We start from the raw sequence: 26526 nt of genomic DNA, 5'->3' as shown, positions 1-26526 counted from the left end.
GAACAAGAATTACGGAGAAACAATATATTATGAATGATTTACAGCCATTGTGTGAATGTAATCATGTAATAAATAAAAAGTAACTCTGATAACAAGTAGCCTATTTTAAAATGTAATCCCATTAAAGCCTATAGTCCCAGACTAAAATGCATGTTTGAGCTGTCTAACCTGAAAAATATCTTAAAATATGTCAGTGATTGATTTATCTCCAGATGCATACCAATAATGTTTTTTTAAATAAAAGCTACTTAAATGTTTTAATTTCACTAAGGCCTAGTCTACTGTCTTAATCTAAGAATGGTTCGTGAAACCAGGCCAATATTATCTAATTTGTAATCTAAGTTACATTACATAATCACATAATCAGAATGAGTGCATGTAGCTTCTATGCTACCCAGCATTGTGTAGCCTATGTGCTACCATGTTTTATTATTTATATTATTATTATTATTTTATTACAGCCTCCACACAGCGTGGAAAACAGAGTGCAATCAACAGCAGATGTAACAAACATCAGGTAATAATAATGGGAGACACGAGGAGGTGTCAAATGAAAAGAGGGCAGGATGGAGAGCGGATGATATTACCAGTCTATCGTCAAACTCTTTCAGTTGTTATTCCGCGCAGCTGCGTGTTTTTACAGCTACACCGCTAACTTATTGTCACTAAAACTCAGGATTTACTGGAACCTCATTTTGCCTCTAAGATGATATTCTCGTCATTAAAACATATTTGTCTCCTTAGACTCATTGTCTGTGGTGGTAGATAAAATCAAACTTCTTAAGTCCTAGAGATGGACATGGACTCTGCAGCCCCTCCTCAGCGCGTGATGGAGTCATTCGAGAGGAATGCCGCGGCATCCGAAGGCAACTCCGAATATTTACAATCTGTAAGCAGCGAATCAAGCTCATTCATCATGGTTCAGCCCAAAAATCGCCTCGAAGTGCCGTCCAGGTTGTGGGTGACGACGGTTGTTGTTATCGTGATTGTCCTTCAAGTTGCCTCGACCACTGGACTCTTCATATACTTGAACATGTCAATAGCACAGGTAAAACTGCATGCAACAAAAAGTTGTGTTACCTATATCGCTGTTGTTATTATTAATAACAGTAACATATGGAACAATGTAGCCTATGCACTGTCTGTATCACTTTCAACTATATTTTCTGTAAAACCATTCCACGTGTAGACTAGCATTCTTCAGAACTGGAGCTCTTGTAGGCTCAAGTTTTCATTGTCAGCACAGCTTTTTCTTTGACTATAGTCTTGAGATGGGTATTACTGCATTCATTTAGCTGCCACAAAAATTAGGTTATGGGTCTTTGTCATAATGCATTCTGATACAAAGAACCAGCCAATACATTTTGCACATAGAATTGCTGAATTCTTTACCAATGCTTGTATTGAAATCATACCAGGCTTTCAAACTCCCATAAGAGCTCTTTGGATGGTGTCCTTTGTATTCCGACACCTTCTTTATCTATTATGTGGGAAAGTTGTCAAACTCTTCACTGAAAATGTCCTGTGGGGCAAGTTGCACAATGCACTGAATATTAATGATTTTATGTGTTATTAATATTGTTTCAGCGAATAATTTTTTCCTGTATTGGCTGCAAAAACAATCAAATGTGCCCTTTTAGTATTTACATAATTTAAGTATTTATTAAAATAATAGCAATAACATCATCTGTCTAATTGTATCTCTGCAAAAAGTTATAATAAAATTATTGGTAAAGGACCTTTAAACAAGGCTGAAAGTGGTCATGGAAACTTCCCTCAAAGTTAAAGAAATATCTGGGCTCTCGGCCGAATTTGAATTAAATCAGAGGAATGCTGTCAGATTTAATTAGCATCTTAATTACTTAGAAATCCTCTCCTTTATGAGAGCTCAAGGTCAGTGGTTTTGAGTGCGAGGGTTTTGCAGTTTGTGTCACATGTGATGAGTTAGACACAATACACAAGGGGCTTTGAAAACAACAATACTGTGGGAAAAAAGTCAAATGCAGAAGCCTTAATGAACTTCAAATATCTATAACATAGTCTAACCCTGTTTTTCTATTGACTGTATTTATTGACATTTAGAAAGTTCTTAATATTTTTTTCTTATCATATGAACTGGTCGCTGTCTAAATAGTTTACCATTGTGGTAAGCCTTCCCCCAAAGCCTTCTGCTTTTTTAGTGTGTGTGGCTATAGTTACAAGTATGTAGAGCCCCGTATTATCATAAAAAATGCAATTTTCATATATAATTTCTTCATATTATTATTTTGTCATTTGAACCTTTCTAAGCTTTCACTAACTTTCCTGAAATAGTAACAATGAAATTTTGCACTTTTTGTGTGCTTTTAGGTTGATTTATTTTAGTTTATGTAAATTTGACAAGCTTTTGGAACTTTACTTCAGTAGAAATATACACTTCTATAAGTTGAGACATGAAGAAAATATGAGAATTTATCATGTACTGGGTCTAGACAAAAATAACATGACTTCATGTCAGGTCAAAATAATGTTATGATAAAAAAGGCCAGTTGATGACTACAGTGTTTTTATGCAGCTTCTGCTGTAATCTAGATTTTATGCTTAGAAAGTGAGTGTTTTTTGTTTGTTTTTTGCACTTTCAATGTTTTACAGCCTCACTCCTGTTTGTTCAACATTGTGGCAGATATATAGATTTTATTCAACACATATTTTAACTCAACCAAGGTGGAACTTTTTATGACCACTGAATGAAATTCAGTTTTTTTGTTTGTTTAGATTATATATCTAAAAAAGTCACCAAGTTCCCTTTCGAAGAACTTCGACACTGCGTCGTGGTGTTGACGCTATGGGAACTTTCCACGTGATCCGGTTTCTGAAGCATGTGTGCATAAGGCTGCCTAACAACACGTCATCAACTCTTTTGTCTGGAAGCTGCTTTATCTGTGTGAACATTTAAAATTTGTGGGTTTAGAAAATGTGTCATGCACAGAAGAGGAGAGTGGGCAATATTTTGTGCTTTCTATGTAATCACATTCGTATGGTCTGTTCCCAGAAGAGGAAAGTGGACTTTGTCACTAGTAGTGCCCCATTTTCCCTTCTGTTGCCCATCCAATACATGGATTATGGAAGCAGTATTTTGCACTTTCCTTGTGATGTTTCTGCTGTTAACAGAAAAGGAAGAGTTAGGCATGACCGCTAATAGCATCCCACAAAGTGATGCACCGAAATGAAAATTCTGGGCCGAAACCGAAACCGAAAATTTAGGATGCACTTGGCCGAAAACCGAAACTGAAGCCGAAAATGGCTTCTTTTAAAAACTTATACTAATATATATATACATATATATATATATACAGTACAAAACCTAAAATATTTTTAACAATAAATATAAATGATAATACCAAATAATATTATTCTTCAAGTTTTATGTTCCATCAAATAAAATAGTTTTTTAACAGTTGTGCAAAAAGATCCACAATTATCTGAATAACTGCACACAAAATCACAGAATGGCAGTGGGCCTCTATTCCGCTGCTGCATGTAAACAATTTTTTACTTACATTTTAAAGTGCTGTGCAAAACAATGCAAAACAACAGTGCAAATACAGCACTAGAACTTAATCCAAACTCAAACTGTAAAGAACATGTAAGCCTATGTAGTAGGGCTGTTTTAGTCTAAGGATTTTCATAGTCAAATCTGATTCGTTAGATTTTGCCGTAGTCGACTGGTAGTCGAACTTTTTTTTTTTTTGATAGCTAGAAGTGAATGTGCTTTCCATTAAATGAATCCTTAACAACAAAAAAAAAGTTGCAATGAACGTGCTTTGTTTTAAATAAATCACACACAGTAAACAAAACCTTAACAAAAAAAACTTTGCAATGAACTTTGCAATTTAGACGCGCAAACTGCGTGCCGGTGCGATGAGACGTACATGCTCGAACAGATTCAGCTTGAAGTCATTCATCCTCGGATGAGGCGTCACGCGCGCTGTTACAAAAAAGCCGTGCACACAGCCAAGTGAAATGGGGTCTTTCCGGTCTTGCGCACCCAACGCGTCATTTTTTGACGCACGTACCTTCGCTCTTGTGCGGACGCGTCTGGTATAAACAAGGCTTTACTCCGTGTCAGCGCGCGCTCTGATCGGTAAAGGTGCACAGACCTCTCCCGAATCATCTCCAGCACTCAGCCTCCGAAGCAACACTAACTGCGCCTCCGTTTCCCTCGTAAGATGATATTAATATTTAAACATTCTCTATGATAAAAAATGTTTGTAAAAAATATTTTAATAGCACGGTTTTGGCGGTTATAGAGTTCTAATGACGGTGATCAACTATAACCGTCGGTCTCACGTTATATAATAACCGTCAGACCCCTATTGGTTACATAACACTTCCCTACTATTCGACTATGAGGTTCATAGTCGAGTCAGACCTCTCCGAATCGAATCGTCGAATCCTCGACTATTAGAAGTCAGCCCTACTATGTAGCCTTAGGAAACACAGTTGTGCAGTGCTACGCAAATTTTAATGTAACTGCTATACACACAGAAAATTGGACTGGAAGTCTTACATGTGCTTCATGTGGCACACTAGCACACACACGCAAGGTCTCTCGCTCTCTCCCTGTCTGGCGTGCGCGCGCTACACGGTTTGGAGCACGATCTCTTGCTTGCTCCCTCTTCCGGGAGATTTGAACTAATTTACGGGCATCAGGGAGCCACTATCAATATGCGGTAGACAAACCTATCTTTGATAGGCAGACGCGTGATAACAGCTTGAACGTGAGTGAAACCTAAGCGCTTGCGCACGGATGGGAGGGGCGGGTGACATTCATTTTCGGTGTACGTTTTCGGCTGTTTTTTTTTTAATTTCGGCCCGAAACCGATAATGCCATTTTCGGCCCAACATTTTCGGCGGCCGAAATTTCGGTGCACCCCTAATCCCACACCCTCATCCCTCGCCCCTCCAGCATGGACCTTGAATTGATAGTGTGAACATAGTGGTGGGAACTATGTTAACACATTTCCTGATGGTTCGCCAGGAGTAAATGAAATGGACATAACCGCCATTAGTGGCCCACTCTCTGTCCTCGCCTCAAGCACTTTTTTGGAGGTGTATATTATTTGCTAACGTTCCCTCGCTAGAACTGTGAGGAATAGGCAACCATCATCCGATGAGGGCCCTAGCAGACCTGTCTAACAGGTAGAGTCCATCCCGAGTGGTTCTGCGGTGAAAGTCTTTCAGTAAGTCAAGTCAAGTCAAGTCACCTTTATTTATATAGCGCTTTTTACAATACAGATTGTATCAAAGCAGCTTCACAGTGATAACATGAAAATAATATAACAGAGTTTGTTTCTAAAAGAAAATTGCGTCAACGTCCACCTTAAGTAAGGCAGATCAATAATATTATTGAATATTAAATGTCCCCAACTAAGCAACAGGACACTTTAGAGAGAGAGGGGGTTCTTATAGCCATGGGCGTCCCACTTTCTCTGTCTCCCCCTCCAGAGGTTTAATGGAGGTAGCAGGTGTTGACTAGCTTTGTCAACACGCTTCCACCTGTGATGGAGAGCATGGGATTTTTAGAGGGTGTTCCACTCTCTGGGTGGTCTCGCCAGATCTCCCAAAAGTACTTTTGCTATTTCTCCTTGAGGAGAATTAAGGGTAGAGCTGACAGTTGAGAGAGAACTACTCTCTCCTGAGAGGTCCTTCAGGTCTGAATGCTTAAAAATGTGATCCCCTCGGTTGGGTTGCTTTTTTAGAGCTTATGACCGAGGTCTGGGAATGGTTGAAGTAGCAGTACTTTAGTCTTCCTCTATTCCAATTTGGAAGTTGCTGGTGGACACAGTAAAGCTGTAGCCTTGCTATTTGGCTCTGCCCCCGGGGAGGGCATTAAAGGCAGGGTAGGTAGGTTTGAGAAACTAGCAGAAAACTGCTGGATTTTGAAAGTATCCAATGGAGAAACTCCCACCCCCTCCCTTCTGGGGTCCTTCCAAAGCCACGCCCCCAAAACACATGAACGCGTGATGTCGACCGCTCAGCTGGAGGACGCGTTTACCAGTGCCGAGCGGAGAAGAGTACTGTGCATGAAGTGACATCACCTTTTTTTGCCTTGTTTGCCTGCGCTGACTGTATGTACAGGTGGTACTGGGAATTTGACAATTTGACTTTCTCTGCCATAATTGTGAGACTTCGTGGCTTGTGGTCGGTACGTGCCTCTCCTCTTCCGAAATGAGTGAGTCAACTGAGTGGACGCATGTGGTAAGCTCCTGTAGCAGCAGGGCTGGTAGCCATAGCAACGAGGGAGAGTGACAGTCGCCCAGTCAATCATTGCATTCGGTCCGAATGGAATAATGAGCTGTGTTTATTGCAGCTCACTCGATTTTTATAAACTCCTTTTCAGAGTACTTACATTTTAGATATGTATTGGTATATAAAGACAGTTTAAACAAATTTGGCAAAAAGTGTTTTAGAAACACATTGCCTACCCTGCCTTTAAGTGCGGACCCCACACCTCAGGCACCTAAGCTCTTGGTCACTCGGTGTGCTGTATGGCAAACTTTGGCTTCATTCTAATTCCCTCAGTTAATTTCAAAGCAAGGTGAGTTGGCAGTTGTTCAGTATGGTGCAATTGGTACTAACGTTTCCATATCGTTAACACCATGACGCAGCTTCGAAGTTCCATTTCAAAAGGGAACATCTCAGGTTACATATGTAACCTGGTTCTCTGACAAGGGGAATGAGATGCTGTGTTGCCATACTTCAGGCATGCCTTCCTTCAGACAATCTGGAGCTAATGACTTGTCGTTCAGGCGCCCATTAATAGACTTCCAGCATGCTTGTGATGTTATCCGACTGCCGTAGCCAATCAGAGACTGGCGTGTATGCACATGTGCTTCAAAGGCCGGTTCACGTGGAGAATTCTCATAACGTCAAGACCGTGCGTGACGCAGCATCTCGTTTCCCATCTCAGGGAACCGGTTTACATAATTAAATAATATTTGAGTAATGAAAGTTTTGTAATGTATTCCTGACAAAGAATGCTTCTAAGGATGTTTCATCACAGGAGGAGACATCATATAGTTTTAAGTGGACTGGTGAATTGAGATTGTCATCGACAGGCTCGGACAGAAGGTGTGGTGGAGGAGCTGAGGTGTCTTGGTCTTCTGAACGCTATGGAGAAAGAACAGGATGTACCTGATGACCTGGTTCAGCTCTTTGGGGAGCCATGCATTAAACTAGCTGAAGGACTCAAAGCCTACATCTCCAAGGTAAAGAGATACTGCATTTAATAAATCATGCAAAGAAATGCAGAGGGACTTAGTTAAAACAATCCAACATAATGTTTTACTGATGTATTTCTCCCACACGTTTGCTTTGAACCTTTTGCCAAGCTTTGAAACAGGCAGTATGTTTATCCTAGTTTATCCAAGGAATCCTACAAAGATGTTACATATAATTATTTTAGACATGAAAGCACATTAAACATGCAAGTGCATCAAAAGCATGCCCTGCTTCTTATCACTGATGTCTACTGTAGTCTGTTTATGGCATTTTCAATAGCATTTGGACCCTTTAGATATGCATAAGACCAGTGGGAAAGTAGCTGCAGAAAACCAGAGCCCTGGGAACCTTCAACACACAAAAGTATTCAGCATTGCTTCCTCTGAAAACTAAGTTATTTAACAGATTTCTGGTCACTTTTTTACAATCAACTAACTTGCACTCAGTCCTTTTTACTCAAAAAGTTTAAGAAATGAATAGTATATTTGTAAAAGCTAAGACCAGTCCTATCAGTAACCTAATAAAAGTTGTTTTATTTAACATGGAGTGGATCTCCTCAAGCGGGTGGCCATATTGCGATCACATGAATAACTGAATACTTCTCGCTTTACCTCCGTAATCCCCCTATTTTTAGGCACTATATGTTTGTGCAAACATGTCCACTATGCTATGACCAGATACTTTTCTTATGCTTTGTTAAAAAGCTTGCTGTTTTCTCAATTTTGTTGCGTGTTTATTTTGTTATTGAGATAGAGGAAAGCGCACAGCACAGATTTTTTCTAACCGTCGCTCTCAGCTGTGTGTGCGGCTTCAGATGTTTTGATAACAGTATCGCTGCTCGCGTATTTCGAACGCCGTTTTACCCCTAAACAAAGAACAAAAAAGAACTTTGCCGTGAGTATATAGGGGCCTTAAGGTTCAGTTCACACACATATATTGAAGCTTGTTCTCTCTCATCTGTGGATTTAATGTGATTGTTCCATTCCGGTGTTCCAGAAAAGAGCTGGATTGTCTTTCTGTCATGGACTTGAATGTGGAAAATGCTTTAGTGAAGTTTATATGTGTTACACTTTTTTCAACCCTAGTAGCAGAAATTTCAGTATATTTTTTAATCCTTTTTTTTTTTTTTGGTCTCTTTTAGGTCACAGAAAACATAATCTCCAAACACACCTTTCAAGGTAACATGAAACCACAGGAATTTAAGTGTTTTCCTCATTGATTGAAGAACATTTTTCTACTGTTGCCTGAACTAACCTACAGTCTCTTTTAAAATTCAGTAATGTATATTTTTTAAATGACTTTATACGAGTTATTTGGTTGCTTTGTTGCCTCGTTCACTCTTTGTTCTCGACTGTTTTTCAGAGAGAGTCGCTATCCCTCCACGTACAAAATTACTCACCACTGGCAGCCCACGGCCGTCAGCTCATCTTACTCTCAGAGACAGTGGACTGCAGGGTGAGTTTGCCAGCATGTTTGGGTGTGTGCATTACAAAGCCCTTTACTTAGGTCAGCAAAAACAATCTTCTGGAAACAACCCTAACAAACCACTGCCAATAGGAATTCAGTAATATAACAAAACATGTCTGACTCTTTACTGAACTTTTCTTTATCTCACATAAAAAAATGTGTTCAACAAATGCTTTGTGGACAAAAACTAATTTCAGCTGAAGCAGGAATGAGCAATGTTTCTGTTCACTGAGGTGACCAAGTTTTGTTGCATCTTCTTTCGTACTATACCAGGTACGACATCTTTAACCCCCCAGACCGACCTTCACCAGTCCTGTCGCCATCCTGTCCGTTCCTGGGGGAACCAGAGTTTTGGCTCCCACCTGCACAACATGACCGTGTCCAACGGCCGCCTGCGTATTCCTCACGCGGGCCGCTACTACCTGTACGCCCAAGTCTACTTCCGTTATCTCACCCTCTCCATGGACAATTACCACTCTGGTTCTGTCAGCCACCAGGTGGTGCAGTGTGTCTACAAGAAGACTGCCTACGCTCGGCCTATTCAGCTCCTGAAGGGTGTGGGCACCAAATGTTGGTCTCCAGACAGCGAGAACGCCCTTCACTCCATCTACCAGGGCGGCCTGTTTGAACTTCGTGCAGGTGATGAGATCTTCATCTCGGTGTCCTCTCCCACAGCTGTGTATGCAGAAGACTCCTCCAGCTACTTCGGGGCCTTCCTGTTTGACCTCTGAGGGAAGCCGTTGGGGCTTGTGGTCTCATTCCCAGGGAAAGGAAATCGTTTCTGTCTGAGGGCCCCACATGGGAACCATGAAGAGAGGGAATTACAGATACTCCACCATCTGATGGATTCAAATTGCACTGTAATGAGCAAACAACTCTTATTTTTCTTGTTATTGTGGTCTGAGATGAGGAACACCATTTGACCTTCATGGGCTGAGTTTTATATGGACATTTAGGCTTCAGTAGCAAGAGTGGTGACCTCTGGACTCCCATCTGAATGGGCAGATCATGAGAAAATCTGTGAGGGCTTTATGAAGACAAACCTGACGTTTAAGATTAAGAAGACCTGAAAATGATGACAATGACCTTCACTATTTAACCACATAAAAATAATTCCTTAAAATTAAGACTTTTTACCTTGAACAAATGCACAAAACCTTGTGCAAGCTGCTACTAAAAGTGCATACAAACAAGATTAATAGTCTGCTTCTTTTTGTTTTTTTTCTTCCTCTTTTAAATAAATGTTGTTTATATTGTTCTTTCTTTCCTGACCACTCACGGATGAGAAGTCTCTATTTAGGAAGTAAGTTTGTTTCTCTAAGCACTAAGCCACCAATACTGTATTATGAGTCAAACGTGTCATTCACTTATGTCTAATGTAAAAGTCTAGCAAATAATCTAGAGCCAACATGGAGTAAGTTTAAGAGTGATACATCACATGACTCATATTCTACAAAACAAGTTAAAGTTAATCTAACCTTTTTTAAATAATGTCCTTTTTTTGCTTTTACTCCAATCTTAAATATCTAGGACATGAGTGTAGCCTGTTCAGTTCAAGATCTTAACTCTGTCCAAGGGAACATTTTTTAAGTATTTTCAAGAAACGACAAAGGAGAAAATTCATCACCAAATCTCACAATCCACACCGAAAAGAAACACTAAAGAGCATGTTACATGTAATTATATTTCATGTAGTGCTTATGAATAAATTACAATGGTAATGAGACATTCATATTTAACACTAATGGATAATGTTGACATAAAAAAAAAGTTTACATAAGTACAAAGAACCCAACAAATGATTTCTGGCTTCTATTACATATTTTTTCAACATAAATTAGTACACAATGCTCTAAGATGTTCTTAATAAAGTGGCCCTTTTTTTAAAACGATTGACATTTTGATAAAAAAATGGAAATACTGTGGAAGTTATTTAAGGATTGAGCACCAACCAAGCTAATGAGCCATCGGAGTTTCAAGTACAGTTTATAATGGTCTTAGCATTCATGTTATGTCCCACTGTGAATTAACAGTGGTTTGGTAGGCTAGCAGAGAAATTCAAATGATTAAAAGAGGTTGAACCAGAGAGATGCAGGCTTTAACATTAAAATAGAAACATCTGGATTCGTATGCATATCTTGAAATTACACAATTCAGATGACTACATTTTTCATGCTCGGGTTACATTTGGACATGCATGTGATAGGAATATAAATGTACATGCAATGCATACAAGCAGCATTTGTAAATGGAGAAAACTTGGGGACCATTAAATCAAGCCTCAGAAAATGTTAATGAATGAATAATTAGAGAGTGTGCTAACAGAAGCTATTCAGAATTAAAGGGCAAATCTTACTACTACTTACTGACTTACTGGTATAATGTAATGCATTTGCATTAATTGCATGTTCTTGTCCAAAAATCACTTTCATAGGGAAATGCTACATACTCTGCAGTTTTAACAGTGGTATTAAGAGCACAATGTTTGATAACCACATACACTATTGTTAAGAAGTTTGGGGTCAGTAACATTTAAAAAAAAAGATTATAATACTTCAATTTTACAGGGATGCATTAAATTGATCAAACGTGACTGTAAAGACAATGTTAAAATAGATTTACATTTCAAATAAATGCTGTTTTTCTAACATTCTAGTCATCATATCAAATATTAAGCAACTGTTTTCAACATTAATAATAAGAAGAAATGTTTCTTGAGCAGCAAATCAGCACATTAGAATGATTTCTGAAGGATCATGTGACACTGAAGACTGGAGTAATGATGAAAATTCAGCTTTCATCACAGACATTGCAATAGTATTTCACAATATTACTGTTTTATTGTATTTTTTGATCAACTAAATGCAGCCTTGATGAGCATAAGTGACTGCTTTCAAAAAACATAATAAATATTAACAACCCCAAACTATTAAATAGTAGTAGTGTGTAAAAATGAAGTTGTAATTTTTAAAAGTGCATGTAATATGAAAACATATACAGAATGAGTCTTTTAATGCATCATCGCTTGGCAGAAACTGCACAGTGCTGCTTATGACTGATTACAACATCTGGAAATGTACAGACTTGACAAAATGAGGAAACTGAATCATCAAACTCATAAACTGTTAACACTCAAAAACAAATTGATAATATTCGGCCCGAGAGCTTTTAGATGCTGGAATACTTGCAAGTGTTCCTTCAAATTACTAAAAATGTGCATGAACACGTAAACAACAAATAAAGGTTTTAAATTAGGTTTTAAATTATGATTAACATCCATCACATAGTGGAAGAAAAATATGCAATGACTGATATCACTACAAAAATGTCTCTTAAAATCATAAAAATTAAGACATAGACGAACCAAGGTATGCCAGGTAGGTGAATGTATATGTTTAAACGGATTAATGCTACAAAATGTTATGATATCCACAGTTTTGTCACTTGTCTGTGTGGTATATATTGTGATATGTTTTGATGTTAAGATAGGTTGGCTATTTGCAAACGCCAAGACTTGGTTGCACTCAGTCCCACCTCTTAAGCTTTTTGCTGGAGTGCATAGAACACTGCTGAAGGTTCTCCATCCTGAAGTTGTAGCGCCTGCACCAGTGAGGCCCTAAAAATGGATTCACAGTGTGAATGGACGCAAATCCAGTCCTGGCAGTTCTGTAGTGCAAATCATTTGGCCAGACTGGTGTTTTCTGCCCAGTGGGTTGTTTCAAACTAGCTGGTGTTTCATAACAGCCCGTTTGGCACTTCAGTTGAAGAGAATAGAGTCAGGGTCTCGGTTGGCCATCTGGGCCATGTGTTTCAGAATGTCTTTTTTGGTGATGATGCCCAGTAAACGCCTGTGGGAAACAGGAACAGATAATTATATTGAGCTAACGTGAATCTTCTGATGTATTTAAATCATGGACACACTCGAAAATGTGAGTTCAGAACTGTAAAACTGATAAGCAAAGCGAACCAAGCTTTTACCCGTTGTGAGTGACGAGACACTGGCGCAGACCCAGCTTGCGAAAGATGTCCACCACAATGTCCATGGCAGTGTGGTCTGTTACGGTAAATGGGCTGAGATCCATGATACCACGAAGCTTCAGCGGGGGGGGGCTGTTGGGTGGCTGTGGAGGTGTGTATTCAGTGAAGAAAATTCGGGAAGCGCTGACCACACCTTCCTGCCGCTGACGAGCATTTTCTGCCAGAGGGAAACGGAGAATAATAAACGTTCTCATGAGAGACCTATAATTCACATGAGCCCTATAATAATAAAGTAATAGAAAGGGATAGTTCACTAAAAAAAGGCCCTCATATCTGTCCAAACCTGTATGACTTTCTACTGTGTTAACTGCTGAAGAAGAATAAAGAATGTTTCAACGTTTTTGCCCATACAATGAAATGTGCAAAACAACTATGGATTCCATTGACTATAATTGTATGAACAAAAAACTGTTTGGTGTCTTAAAGGAACACGGTGACTTTTCAGGACTTTAGCTTATTCACCGTATCCCCCAGAGTTAGATAAGTCCATACATACCCTTCTCATCTCTGTGCGTGCTGTAACTCTGTCTGACGCACCCACCGCTAGCCTAGCTTAGCACAAAACTGGAAGTAAATGGCTCCAGCTAGCATACTGCTCCCAATAAGTGTCAAAATAACGCCAACATTTTCCTATTTATATGTTGTGATTTGTATAGTCACAGTGTGTACAACTAACAAGGTCATATGAGACACAGGCATATTCTAACCGTATACATACTGGGAACTATATGGGAACTATATTCTCAGAAGGCGAAACACTGTTACTTGGGCGGAGTGATTAGCGCAACACTCTGAGCGAACTCTCTGCTCCTCACCACGGGGCGTCTCAGGTGCTGCGAGCAAATCACTCCACCCAAGTAGCAGTGCTTCGCCTTCTGAGAATATAGTTCCCAGTATGTATACAGTTAGAAGATGCCTGTCTCATATGACCTTGTTATTTGTACACACTGTGACTATATGCAAATCACAACATATAAATAGGAAAATGTTGGCGTTATTTTGTCACTTATTGGGAGCAGTATGCTAGCTTCCAGTTTTGTGCTAAGCTAGGCTAGCGGTGGGTGCATCAGACAGAGTTACAGCACGCACGAAGATGAAAGGGGTATGGACTTATCTAACTCAGGTGGATACGGTAAATAAGTTAAAGTCCCAAAATGTCGGCGTGTTCCTTTAAGGCCAATTCACACCGCACTAACAGATGCCAAAAGACGGCAATGGACACTTCGTCGGGTTTTGTTGGATCAGTGTATAACCCCTGTCGGAGTCTGTTGCAGCTTGTTTTCACCGATTGAACAAGCTGAATCATATTTAGCATGTCTGCGAAGTGATGTGCTGTAATCAGGTGACTGTCGGTGTTGGTCTGTGTCTGTCGGTGCAGTGTGAATTGGCCTTTACAGAAGAAAAAGTCAAAGATTTTGAACAACATAAGGTAAAAGTTGATAGAATAAAAAATTTTGGTTGAACTATTTTTTTAATCTACGAAGATCTGTTGATCATCGGTAAGCATAGTCAAAGACCTAAGGGCATTTTCAGACCTGGCTTGTTTTTAGTGTTTCCAAACCTGTCGTGTTTCCTCCCTTAGTTTGGTTATTTTTGACATAAACACGGCAATTGCACTCGGATCCGCACCAAAACTATCGGTCTAAGGTTTCGGCACAATTGAAAGCAACCTCTGGAGTGGTTCGCTTGTGTTGAGAAAGTACAATCCGGACATTTAAACAAGTGCACACGATGTCACTTGCCTTGCGAAAATGAAGTGAACCCATAAAAAACTGCAACATTGTAAAAATGTAAGTCCCTGTTTCAGAACAAGACAAACAATGCACAATGTGTTCTGAAAACTGCAAAAGAAAGTTCATCATAAAAAATCCACCTAAAGCTGTAATCTCTTACCAATAGAGATGACCAGATCCCTGCGCTGCACAAAGCCCACAAGTCTCTGAGACTCATGTGAGACGACCACAGGGAAGCCGCTGTATGACGTTTCAGCAATGAGCGACTCTACTTCCTCCACGCTCATCCCGTCCTGTGTAATCACGGAGAGTGGGGGGTCACTTCGGCGAGGTCGCATCACATCCATGGCCAGTGTCTTGTGGCTGAACTCCTCCTTAGACTCCAGGAAGGGGTAGCCGTTGAGACGGATGTGAGCCTCATAGATGCCCTCTCGACCCAGAGCATCTGCCACCCATTTACTAGTCATGGTGGCAGCCATGAGAGGTACGATGTATTCCAGACCGCCCGTTAGCTCAAACATGATGACCACCAGAGAGACGGTCATACGAGTCACACCGCCTATGAAAGAAAGACAGGCCTGGAAAAAAGGCACCTGGACAAGCCACTAACGGCACATTTTTGACAGAATACAGTTTAAATAGAATTTAAAAGATTCTTACCCAAGCAGGCAGTAGCGCCCACCATAGCATAAAGGCCTGGAGTGATGCAGTCCGCTCCAGGTGAGCACCAGCCTTTAAAGATTACCCAGTCGTGGTGATAATATGCCAGCTGCTCCATACCCACACCGAGCAGCCTGCCTGCGATCGCTCCCACAGCCATACTGGGGATGAAGAGACCAGAGGGCACCTGGAGGGACACAAAGGAGAAGACAGTACAGACAACGGCCTGTGTAAACATCAAACTATTCAAAAAGGAAATGGAAAGTGTGTCAAGACCTTGGGAGACGGAGGGAGGGAGGGATGGATAATGGAAGAAAGGAAGATAGAATGGATGAAGAAAGAAAGACAGAGAAAGAAAGAAATGGAAATGGAAAGGAAAAGAAGGACAGAAATAAAGAAATTGATAGATGGAAGAAATTATGGATGGATGAAGGAAAGAAGGAAGAAAAAAAAGGACAAAGAAAGAAAGAAAGAAAGAATGGATGGAAGAAATAATGGTCAAATGGACAAATAAAAAAATGGATGGAAGAAAGTAAGATAGGGTGGATGGATGAGGGAAAGAATGAAAAAATAAGGACAGAAATAAAGAAATAGATGGATGAAGGATAGAAGGAAGAACAGAAAAAATACAAAGAATTAATAAAAGAAAATGAATGAATGAGAGAAAGAAAGAAATGGATGAAAGGGAGAAAGAAATAAAGAAATGGATGGACAGAAGGAAGAACGGGAAAAAAGACAGAAAAAAAGAAATGGATGGATTGATGGAAGAAGAAATTTATGATGGATGGAGGGATGGAAAAAGGAAGATATAATGAATGGATGGATGGGTATAAGAAAGGAAGACAGGGTGAATGGATGAAGAAAGACAGAAAGAAATGGATGGACAGACAGGAAAAAAGACAGAAAGAAAGAAATGGATGGATGGATGGAGAAATTTATGATGGATGGAGGGATGGAAAAAGGAAGATATAATAAATGGATGGATGGATGGATGGAAGAAAGGAAGATATGATGGATGGATGAATGATGGAAGAAAGGATGGAGGATAGAAAGGAGGGATAGATGGATGAAAGAAAGGAAGACAGGAAGGCAGGCTCTGCCCCAGTACCTTCATGCCGAAGGTCACGACGGTGATGAGCATCTTGAAGATCAGGGCGAGTGAGAGCTGCCACATGGCTGTGTACACATCATGTCCCGCGGGCCTGTCGGGCAGAGCGTCGCTGCTGCTCTTGGTGACGCTCACGTTGGCGTAGTTACACAGCTGAGAGGAGTCCAGCAGACCACAGTCATTGAACAGCTCAGAGATCAGCTCGCTGGTGCTCATACGGGTGTAGCTGTTGGGGAACGCCAGCAGAGCAGTGACCGCAGTCACAACCAGCACCTCCAGCACAGGGTAGTGACCCAGCCGAGTCGTCTTACGGCGTCGGCACCACGCAATGTTCGCGCGGATGAAGAAAGCTCCCCAGATTCCCCCGAAAATACCCAACAGGATGAAGGGTATGAGCTCCAGCAAATGCCAAGGGGAGTGGAACTCCACATAGAAGAGCACCAGCCTGCTGTTCCCAAACGGGTTGATGGAGCGAAGGGTGAAGGCCGCCACCAATGCAGCAAAGAAAGAGCGCCACAGCGTCTTCAGGGGGAAGTAATAACTCACCTACAGGATAAAGAGAGAGCGGGACTGGTCATTCAAATGACACTAGATAATGCTGAGAGTATGCAAACAGAAGTTTGTAAGGACCATGCTTGCCTCTTCTAGACTGAAGAGAACGCCACCAATCGGAGCGCCGAAAGCTACTGACACCCCAACGGCTGCTGCGGCGGACAATACCTACAACACACACACACACAGAAGAACGAGAGAGGCTTGGATCAACAAAGGCCTCAGATGTCAAAATAAAACGTGATCTTATGTTTGGTCTCATCTTCATGATGTCGATAAAAACATTCTCACAACGAGTGACGTTTAAAACAGAAAACCACAAAAACAGGCAACTAGAATGTCCTTAGCGCGTAGCCGCAAAAATGTAACAACAAATGCCCCTTAGAGGCACTGTATTTAAAGGGAGTGACAGATGGGAGATAAAAACAGTTAAAAACAGGGATCATAGTCAATAGTCACACAGAGGAATAACAGAAGTTCAAATAACATTGGATGACAGACAAGGGTGTTTCTTAAAGGGATAGTTCAGCCAAAAATGAAAATTATCCCATAATTTACCGACCTTCAAGCCATCCTAGGTGTATATGACTTTCTTCTTTCAGACAAACACAATCAGTGTTATATTAAAAAAATATCCTGGCTCTTCCAAGCTTTATAATGGCAGTAAATACAGAGCCTGTGTTTTTGAAGCCCAAAAAAAGCGCATCCATCCATCATAAAAGTTATCCACACGACTCCAGGGGGTTATAAAGGCCTTCTGAAGCGAAGCGGTGTGTTTTTTATAACAAAAATATCCATATTTATAACTTTATAAACTATAATCAGTGGCTTCCAATAACGGCCATTCGCAAGTCGAGTTTAGGCGGAAGAGTGACCTCTGACCCGACTCATTGTGTAGCGTAAGCTTAGGTGAGTAGACATCTCGAGCGGTTCAAACAAATATGGCTGGTTACCAAACTCAAGCTCCCTCCACATTTCTCTTAAAAAAAAAATCATTTTTAGACTTCTATTTCGTGACTGGCGTTTTGTTTTGCTCTATCCTCAATCAAGACGTCACTCATCGGGTCAGAGGTCACTCTTCCACCAGAACTCAACTCTTACCGGAAGCCTGTGATTATAGTTTATAAAGTTATAAATATGGATTTTTTTTGCACAAAAAAATGATGGATGGATGCACTTTTTTGGGCTTCAAAATCTCAGGCTCTATTTACTCCCATTTTAAAGCTTGGAAGAGCCGGAATATTTTTAAATATAACTCCAATTGAAAGAAGAAACTTATATACACAGGGATTAAAGTGAAAAAAATTCTTCTGACTGAAAATTTTTTTCAGGCCAAGTCATATTCCTTTAACTTTATTTAAATAGTCGAGACCAATATCGTTTTAAGGGGAGATGTTTTAAACCGCTTTAATATTGCCAGTTTGCATATTTTAAAAGCTATTTTAATCTATGAAAAAAAATTACTTAGCTTGACAAATAATCAACCATCTACATAACTTTTCAGTGCATGTTTTTATTTATCTTATAAGACCAAACAATGCTAAATTATATTAATATATAGTTTGTTTAATGGCTAATCGTTTTGGCTGAGGGCAAAGTGAAGTTTCATAACTTTATATATTTAGGCTATTTAACTTTAACTGTGTAGCCTATTAGAGACCTGACTAATGTTTGACTGAATTGTTTGCTTTATTTCTCATTGTATAGCCTCTTATAGCCTACATATTAGGCTACTTATACTTTTATGGATATTATTGATAATTAAAACTGACATTTAACAAAAAGCAACAGGGTTGTGTAATGTTATATATTCTAAAATATATAAAATATTCTTTATATATTTTACTATGCATTCTCTTGTATGTGTACATGCATAATAAAATAAAATGATACAACCCTGTCTCTGTTTGTTAAGTTTGTCAGTTTTAATGATCAATAATGTTTCATATTTTTAAAATGAAAACAAAAAGAAGCAGGGTTGTGTTTTATATTGCGTGTTGTTATAAATATATGGAGTGAAGATAATCAATGTGCGTTATCTGAACCACATTTGTGTGGCCATATAGGCCTAATATGTTTATGATAATATGTTCATTTATAAATGAAAAGAGGTGTTTTGTATATATTTCGTTTTATTGTTGATGAAAAGAGGCAGAGTTGTATTTTATACCATATTTCATTCTATTGTTGACTAAAATATACATAAAGAGATAACCGGAGTAGCCAGAGCGAGATGAGTGACGAAACCAAGATCGGCGCGGATCCGTTTGCAGAATAACCGGACTCGCGTCCTCGGGAGTTCGTTCTCCCGAGTCGAACTTGCCAAGTCCGAACTATCAAGGACGCAAGTCCGAGGTTTGCGTAGCCTATTGGTATTGAGAAACGGCCAATATTGACCCGCGTTCTGTTTTCTATCATGCGCCGTGCACGTTTGCGTTGACGTAATATGCACGCAAACGCACCAGGGTTCGATAGAATTAAGTTGAACGTGAAACCAGACCAACGCTGCGGGGGGCGCAGGGAACAAACTCGCTCGGATTCGGACCGCAGCAAACCAGGTGTAGCCTGACATGCACTTCTCCAAAACTAAGATTAATTGAGTGAACACGGAGCAGTTTTTCCGTGAGCGGGAATTGAAAAGCCGGACTGGACTATAAGCGAAGTGATTACAGAATGCGTAGAGTGGAGAGAGGAACGTGCTTTCGCTCCGATCCAGGCTTTATCACATCCCCCTCAGCAGGGTGAATACACCTCGTCTTTCCTTAATTTAAGACCTATTCAAACTAAAATTAAGACATTTATCACACTATTTGAGAAATGAAAGCCTATTTACGGCCTTAACATTATGAAAAGTGAATTTAAGACATTAAGGACAGACGGGAACCCTGCAATTGACGGAAATCCGTCATAGACTCGCTGCAATTAACGGAAATCCGTCGTAGCGACGGAGAACTTTAATCCCTGTATACACCTAGGAAGGCTTGAGGGTGAGTAAATTATGGGATAATTTTCATTTTTGGGTGAACTATCACTTTAAAGCCAAATGCTTATTTCTCAGACATAGAATGGGTGGAATAATTTAGAATAGGGACAAGTGTTGCAAATTAGCTTTAGCTACAAGCGCTACGATACAAGCATTGGATGGCTGTTGTCACAGTTTTATCTCTGTTTATTGTATCTGTCCCTATACAAAAAAAAGTAGTATAATGAAAAACTAAAATATTTATTGTTACTTTATTCATATTGCATAATAATGATATAATTCTTTTTTATTTTTTTGGCGTATAATAACGTTTTAAGGGGGATTTATAATGGTTAAAAAGGCAATAATCACATTCACATACCTCTCGTCTCTTTGCCTCATTCTTGCGGTACTTGGTGAAGAGGTGACACAGGATGTTTCCACAGCAACAGGCCACATGGACTAGAGGCCCTTCTTTGCCCAGACTGAGTCCAGATGACACAGCCAGCACTAGGGTGATGGTTTTAATCATAAGAGTCCATTTACCCAGGTAGCCCCTGATGATAAACCCACTCAAGATGGTCTTGATCTAGAAGGTCAAACAAAAACTGTGACATTTTAACAGCGATATATACTTTATTATATATTAATGCAACAACCTGAATGTCAAAATGCAAGATTAAATATTATACAGGCACAAAACTTCTTTAGCTTACCTCAGGTATTCCAGAGCCACAGGCATACGGGGCAAAGGCCCTGACTAAAGACACAGCCAGGAAGGAGAACAGCAGCGCCCAGCACACATACATCAGGTAATTCATGATGTAGGCGAAAGGACCGTCATTGGTGCCGACGATGAGCTCTGCCCAGCTTTTCCATTGAGGGCATTTGTCTCTCTCCTGGAAGGTCGTCTCATTGGAGTTCCAGCAGCAGTGCTCATGATTAAACCAGAAGCCGTTCAGACACACTCCCTCCTTCAGATCGGTCATCCAGTGGGCAGAGATGTCGATCCCACCAGCCAAGGCACCTGGAATCAGACAGAACAGCACATGCTATAAAACATCACAGTAAGGCCAGCAGGTGTTTGCAATGTGTGATTGGTGCTCTTCCAATCCCAATTCTACCCCTTACCCCTTCACTTTCCCCTTCCCCTCTGTTTTGCACGTGCACGTGAAGGGGTAGGGCTGTCCCGATTCTCTTTTGGTTGGAGGGGGAGGGCTAAGGGGAAGGGCCAGATAGCCCTTCAAACGAAGATTTTCCGGGACCACACTTCAAACGAAGGGGTATGAGAAGTGTCACTGCATACACCGGCTGCAGACGCAAAATGGCTGCCCAAGCAAAAAACAAGACCCATAAATGTACGAATTTTGGGCTTAAATAAGTATTTTAACAACAAATAATGATTTGCTTTATGTTACATTCAATCTTGTGTTCATATTTATGGTCAGTTTCTTCAAAGAAACGTTTGTAAAAAAAAAAATCGCCAAAATCGCTATAGTTTGCTAACGATAGTCCCGCAACATATTTACATGTCTGATAACTGGTGAATGTAATCGCGGAAGGGAATTGGCTTATATTTTACCGTACATCTACTATGAACGCATTGTTTTCTTGTGGTTATATGTGAACATGATATAAACGAAAAGTGCTTACAGTTTCGTGCTTTTTGCAACATGATCAGATCAACCAGTCTGACAGCGAGCAACGTTTCTTTAAGTCCAAATAATTCCATTTTACAGCCATCATATATAACGTTACCATAAACTGATCCACCAGCAAATTTACGTCACAAGACAAATGCAAAAAAATAACTGACCCACGCAACTGAGATGACTGCAGCTGTCGACGGCATCTTGGCAGTTTGTTATAAACATCGGCGCATCTCCTGTGACATAGGCGCTACGACGTATAATGACGTGTAACGGTGTAGTAGTGGTGTCCCATTTCTTTGGGGAATATTTTCACCCCTACGCCTTGGCATTCTGTTTCAAGGGTCAAGGGGAAGGCGAAGGGTTAGGGGTAGGGGTAGATGAAGGGCAAAGGGGTAGAATTGGGATTGGGCACTCCTCATGATACTTCTGCTTTAATATTATAGAGTCGAACCAACCTGACATCAGTCCCACGAGCAGCATGAGAAGCCAGCCGGAGAAGGCGTCACTGATGCTTTTCAGCAAAGCCCAGGTTGACTCTTTACTCTTGGTAGCAATCTATCATGAAGAGAAATTGAAGACCACAGACAGTCAAGTCACCTTTATTTATATAGCGCTTTATATAATACAGATTGTTTCAAAGAAGCTTCACCGTAATAAACAGGAAAATAACAATCAATGATGCAAACTTTAATTATGAGACAACAATTCTCAACAAATAACTCAAATTCTGCTGTACATCAGCTTTACAGAAGACAATAGTGTCATTATTCAGCTCAAGTCAGTTCAGTGTTCGCTCAGTCTAGTTCAATAACTGTTATACGCATATATAACCGATACACTCAATAACTGATACACATAACTGGCGCCGTTGCATAATTTGTCAATTACAAAAACAAATTCGATTTAGTTATAAAGCAGCTCTACAGAAGACAATAGTGTCATCATCAAGGCCAATCCACTGTTCAAGTTTTGTTCTCATGCGATAGTGTCAGTACAGTCAGCCTGATGTTACTGAATATGACATGTCTTTTAAAACCCAATTAAAGCCCTTTTTAGACGGGACTAGTTTTTCAGGGGGTCGTTAGAGAAATTCGTGTTTCACAGACGTACTTTGCGATTTTAATCCTGTCTGAATCTGCCAAGTCTGTGTTTTTCTCACACAACCTCAGTAAAAATTCCAGGGCAAATGACCTGATGTTTTTCGGCTAATTCAACAGTCCTCTGAGAAATCTAATCCCGTCTGAATGCGAATGTCTGTGATTGCTGATGATGTATTATCCTAATGCTCTCCTCATGTGTTTTTGACCTACCATTTGCGCACCAATCTTCGACATGCTTTAATTTTGTTTCAATATGGATGGTATCCGACAAAAAAATAACATACTGTGTAGCTGCAATTACTAAATAGAGCCAAATTGCGGAAACAGCGAAGACACCAATTTTAATATCACTGTCAGATAAGAGTAAGATACTTGTCCAGATTCTCTGCTCACTTATTTCTTATAAATACCCACTGCTATAAACTCGTGACGTTTACTTAAATGTTTTTTTTTAAATAATAAATGAAAATCATATCAACAAATAATAAATTAAAAGACATATACGTGACGCACGCACAGCGCAAGCTTTTGTTACGGCCACGTCTAGAAAACACACACTCCCACCTCTGTAATAAACGTGGAGATCTTAGTCCCGTCCGAATCGGTACATGAAATCACAGATGTCGAGTGATAAAAATTGTAACTCAAACTTCGTTTAGAAAGCTAGTCTCATCCGAATAAGGCTTAAGCAAGCCAAAGCTGACTGTGGCTTGGAACTTATTCGAAAGGCAAAGAAAACTATAGGAGAAAACAGACTCGGGATGGGCAGTTCTACTCTGGCCAAATGAATGAACATCAAGTGTTTTTAATTGGTCGGGATACACAACATGCACGATTCATTTCTTTCCGAGCATTAAAGATGATGTTTAAAAAGTCAGAAAGATTCAACTGAGTATTGTCACCTCTCTGTGGCGATCTCGGTCTTTAGATTTCTCCCGGACCCAATCGATGGTGTTGAAATCTTCATATGTGCCGACCCCAGGCACTGGCTCATCTAGTAAATCCATCAGTTTAGGAACCCCATTAGGCCCAGCTCCATATGAACCACCTGCACAGATAAACAAAAAAAAAGAGATATTATGCATGCAGGTTAAAAGTGCTAATAAATAACAAGTTGAGACAGTTATAGGCCTTAGGTGTAATACCACAAATGATCACAAGAGCCCTTTATCTGGAACATTTTCTACCAAAAAGACCAGAGGGGCCTGAAGACCTGGGTTTGCGCTCGTCACTTAAACCTGCTTTTGTTGAACAAGGAATTACTCATGTCAGAAGTCAAGGGTTGGGATAATGTCATCAAAATCAACTCTCTTATGCACATCAATGGACATTCAAAAGATTTTTTTTATCTTTTTGAAAGAAGTCTCTTATTATAACCGAGGCTGCATTTATTTGATTAAAAAAAAACAGTTTGTGAAATACTATGACAATTTAAAATAACAGTTTTCTATTATAATACATTTTAAAATGTGATTTTAAAATATGTCAAAGCTGAATTTTCAGCATCATTAGTCCAGTGTTCAGTGTCACATGATTCTAATATGCTGATTTGATGCTCAAGAAACATTTCTTATTATTGAAAACAGTTGTGCTGCTTAATATTTCTGTGAAAACTGTGATCATTTTTTTCAGGATTCTTTTATGAATAGAAAGTTCAAAAGCATAAACAGCATTTATTCGAAATAGAAATCTTCTGTAGCATTACAAATGTCTTTACTGTCAACAATTTAATGCATCCCTGCTAAATAAAGGTGTTCAAAAAATGCTGACCCCAAACTTTTTAATGGTTGTGGCACAGTGGCTGCAGTCACTTCATTTTCTATGTATATTTTAACAATTTATTATTATTTAGGAAATATATATCACTAGTAGATATTTTTAAATATTATATATTAAATTTCAATGCAGCATAACTTGTGAGCAGAACATTTACATATTATTATTATGCAGTGTAAGTCATATGTGGTGCACATTCCTGTTCCAGTGTTCACAGTTCTTCACATGACTTTCATAAGAATGATTTTACTAGTACCAAGAACAGGAAATAAACTTACTCAACAAAAAACACAGCAATAAAACTAGCTATGGTTAATAATTATCTACCTTCTAGAAAACAAATCTTAATTTTATATGAATTACTACACCATGATGTGTGCATAAGGACACAAAGAGTACAACATAAATGTAACCCATTTTTGTTTATGAAAAAATAATCACCAAATGTTAGTGTTTGAGAAAAAAAGTAAACTATAAAATGTGTGGAAGTAGCAAATCACACAGCAGACACTACAGAGCAACTAATATCAAACGCAGAGGAGGTTCAAGGGAAATAAATGGATGTAAAAACCTGACACCGGTAAAAATATGAATCCAGCTACAATAGAAAAAACTAGAGGGGACACTTTGATCTCTTTGATAAAAGGATTTCTGTTAGGGGGGGCGGCAAATACCAAAGTTGTGACCTCAGCGAATTCTCACCACTATTTTCTCACAGACACACAAACACCAGAGACCTATTCATTACACATTTGCCCCCAAAACCTATATCAAATGATGAGAGAAAGGGGAAAAAAACTATGGGAATCTCATGAATGACAATAAAAATGAAGAAAAGAACGAAAATGAATAAGGATCAAACTGGGTGGCAGCTACATCGGAGAAATAATATGACATATTGTCACTTCTCCACATCATCATTGTCACTGGGGCCATTTTCGATCCCCTTTGTCTCATTTGAATATAAACGCAACACATAGGTTTGGGTAGATCTGGCACTCACCTGAGCTATAGTCCCGGTCTAGAGGAGGCACGTCATCTGTGTTGGAAAAGTCCAGCGTGGCTCCTGCGATCTCCACCATGTCCTCATCGCTGGTGCCACTCTGCAGGCTGTTGAAGCTCTCACTGCAATAGCCAGTGTTGTCCATCGTTCCTCCGGACTGTGGAGGACATAGAAATGTCCTTTGACCTGAGCACAAGAGACTCCATTTAAGTTAAAGCTTGACAGGTCCCACCTTACTATTAATGTTTACCTTGCACTTCTAGATTGAATAGTAACTGCATATTTACATCATGACTTTTTAGTTCCATTTATTATAATTCTGGACTAGGAGTAATAAAAAGTGGATGTGTACTTTGAATATAGAATTTACAATAGTCATAATTTATTTAATAATAATATTAAGAATGTATTACCAGCGAAACCTAGGCAGAAAATGAATTTCAAATACTCAAACTCTCTTTAGCATCCTTTTTACTTTTTTTCAAAAGTTTTATTGGTTTCAAAAGATTACAAGTACAGTTAGGGTACATTATTATAAACAAAAACAAAAGACAGAAATAAAGTTGAATAAAAAATTAAACTGTTCGCAAATATTAACAACTTTCTTATTTTTCAAACTTAATCTTATTTTTACGTATTGTTGAACTTCTGCCTTTAAAATTAAAAGCAAAGCCTTATTTCCCCCATATCTACATAGAAGATACACCCATACATCCCATAGAAGTATCAGATTAGATTAAAGGTTACTATCTGAGTTAGTAAACCAAAGCTAATGACATTAGCAATCTTCAAATATGGGTCAGTTTAGCTTAGCCAACTAGCTTGCAAAAGAAGTATGAGTATTATGCTGGTAATATGGTAAATGGAAGCAAAATGTAGTAGAAAAAATCTTATCTAACACTCTTCCTAATCTGATTTAAGATCGCAGCAGTGGGGAGCTATTAGTGCTAATGTACAAAAATACTCATAAGGCTGGTTTGCGGTATAACGTTAGCTAAAAGGGTTGCTTGCTACCCAGCTGTAATTTTCATAAACTTAAGAACCGTGGCTTAATGGCAACAAGTTGAACTATTTTAAAATACATTTATAGCATGCCGTATATTGCCTGTACTTTGGTTGAAATTGAAACTAGTAAACAATTACCTTGTTTGCTATCTCAAGCGCCGATGCCAATGACGTACAAATTAAGACGTATGCAGCCGAGTACCGATA

At 39.4% G+C, this 26526-nt stretch overlaps 2 protein-coding genes across 2 annotated transcripts; one reads left to right on the top strand and one right to left on the bottom strand.

Moving 5' to 3' along the window:
• Positions 1-548: 548 nt before the first annotated feature.
• On the top strand, positions 549-11089 carry tnfsf10l3 (tumor necrosis factor (ligand) superfamily, member 10 like 3). The gene is made up of 5 exons (XM_077233477.1): positions 549-1048; positions 7101-7250; positions 8405-8441; positions 8626-8718; positions 9004-11089. Exons 1-5 carry the CDS (start codon positions 794-796, stop codon positions 9459-9461), a joined length of 993 nt encoding a protein of 330 aa, XP_077089592.1. The 5' UTR covers positions 549-793; the 3' UTR covers positions 9462-11089.
• On the bottom strand, positions 10396-26526 carry clcn5a (chloride channel, voltage-sensitive 5a). The gene is made up of 12 exons (XM_077233474.1): positions 26458-26526; positions 25315-25500; positions 23438-23583; positions 21891-21990; positions 20500-20810; positions 20166-20372; positions 16909-16989; positions 16270-16815; positions 15162-15348; positions 14662-15060; positions 12709-12925; positions 10396-12578 (listed from the first exon to the last, which is right to left on the bottom strand). Exons 2-12 carry the CDS (start codon positions 25457-25459, stop codon positions 12488-12490), a joined length of 2430 nt encoding a protein of 809 aa, XP_077089589.1. The 5' UTR covers positions 25460-25500; positions 26458-26526; the 3' UTR covers positions 10396-12487.

Source organism: Siphateles boraxobius, unplaced genomic scaffold (genome assembly GCF_051911475.1).
Source record: "Siphateles boraxobius isolate OS27281-9 unplaced genomic scaffold, OSU_SipBor_1 18, whole genome shotgun sequence".
In the NCBI taxonomy this organism is placed as follows: domain Eukaryota; kingdom Metazoa; phylum Chordata; class Actinopteri; order Cypriniformes; family Leuciscidae; genus Siphateles; species Siphateles boraxobius.
Note: the sequence above shows the minus strand (reverse complement) of the source record. Positions and strands in the feature narration are given on the sequence as shown.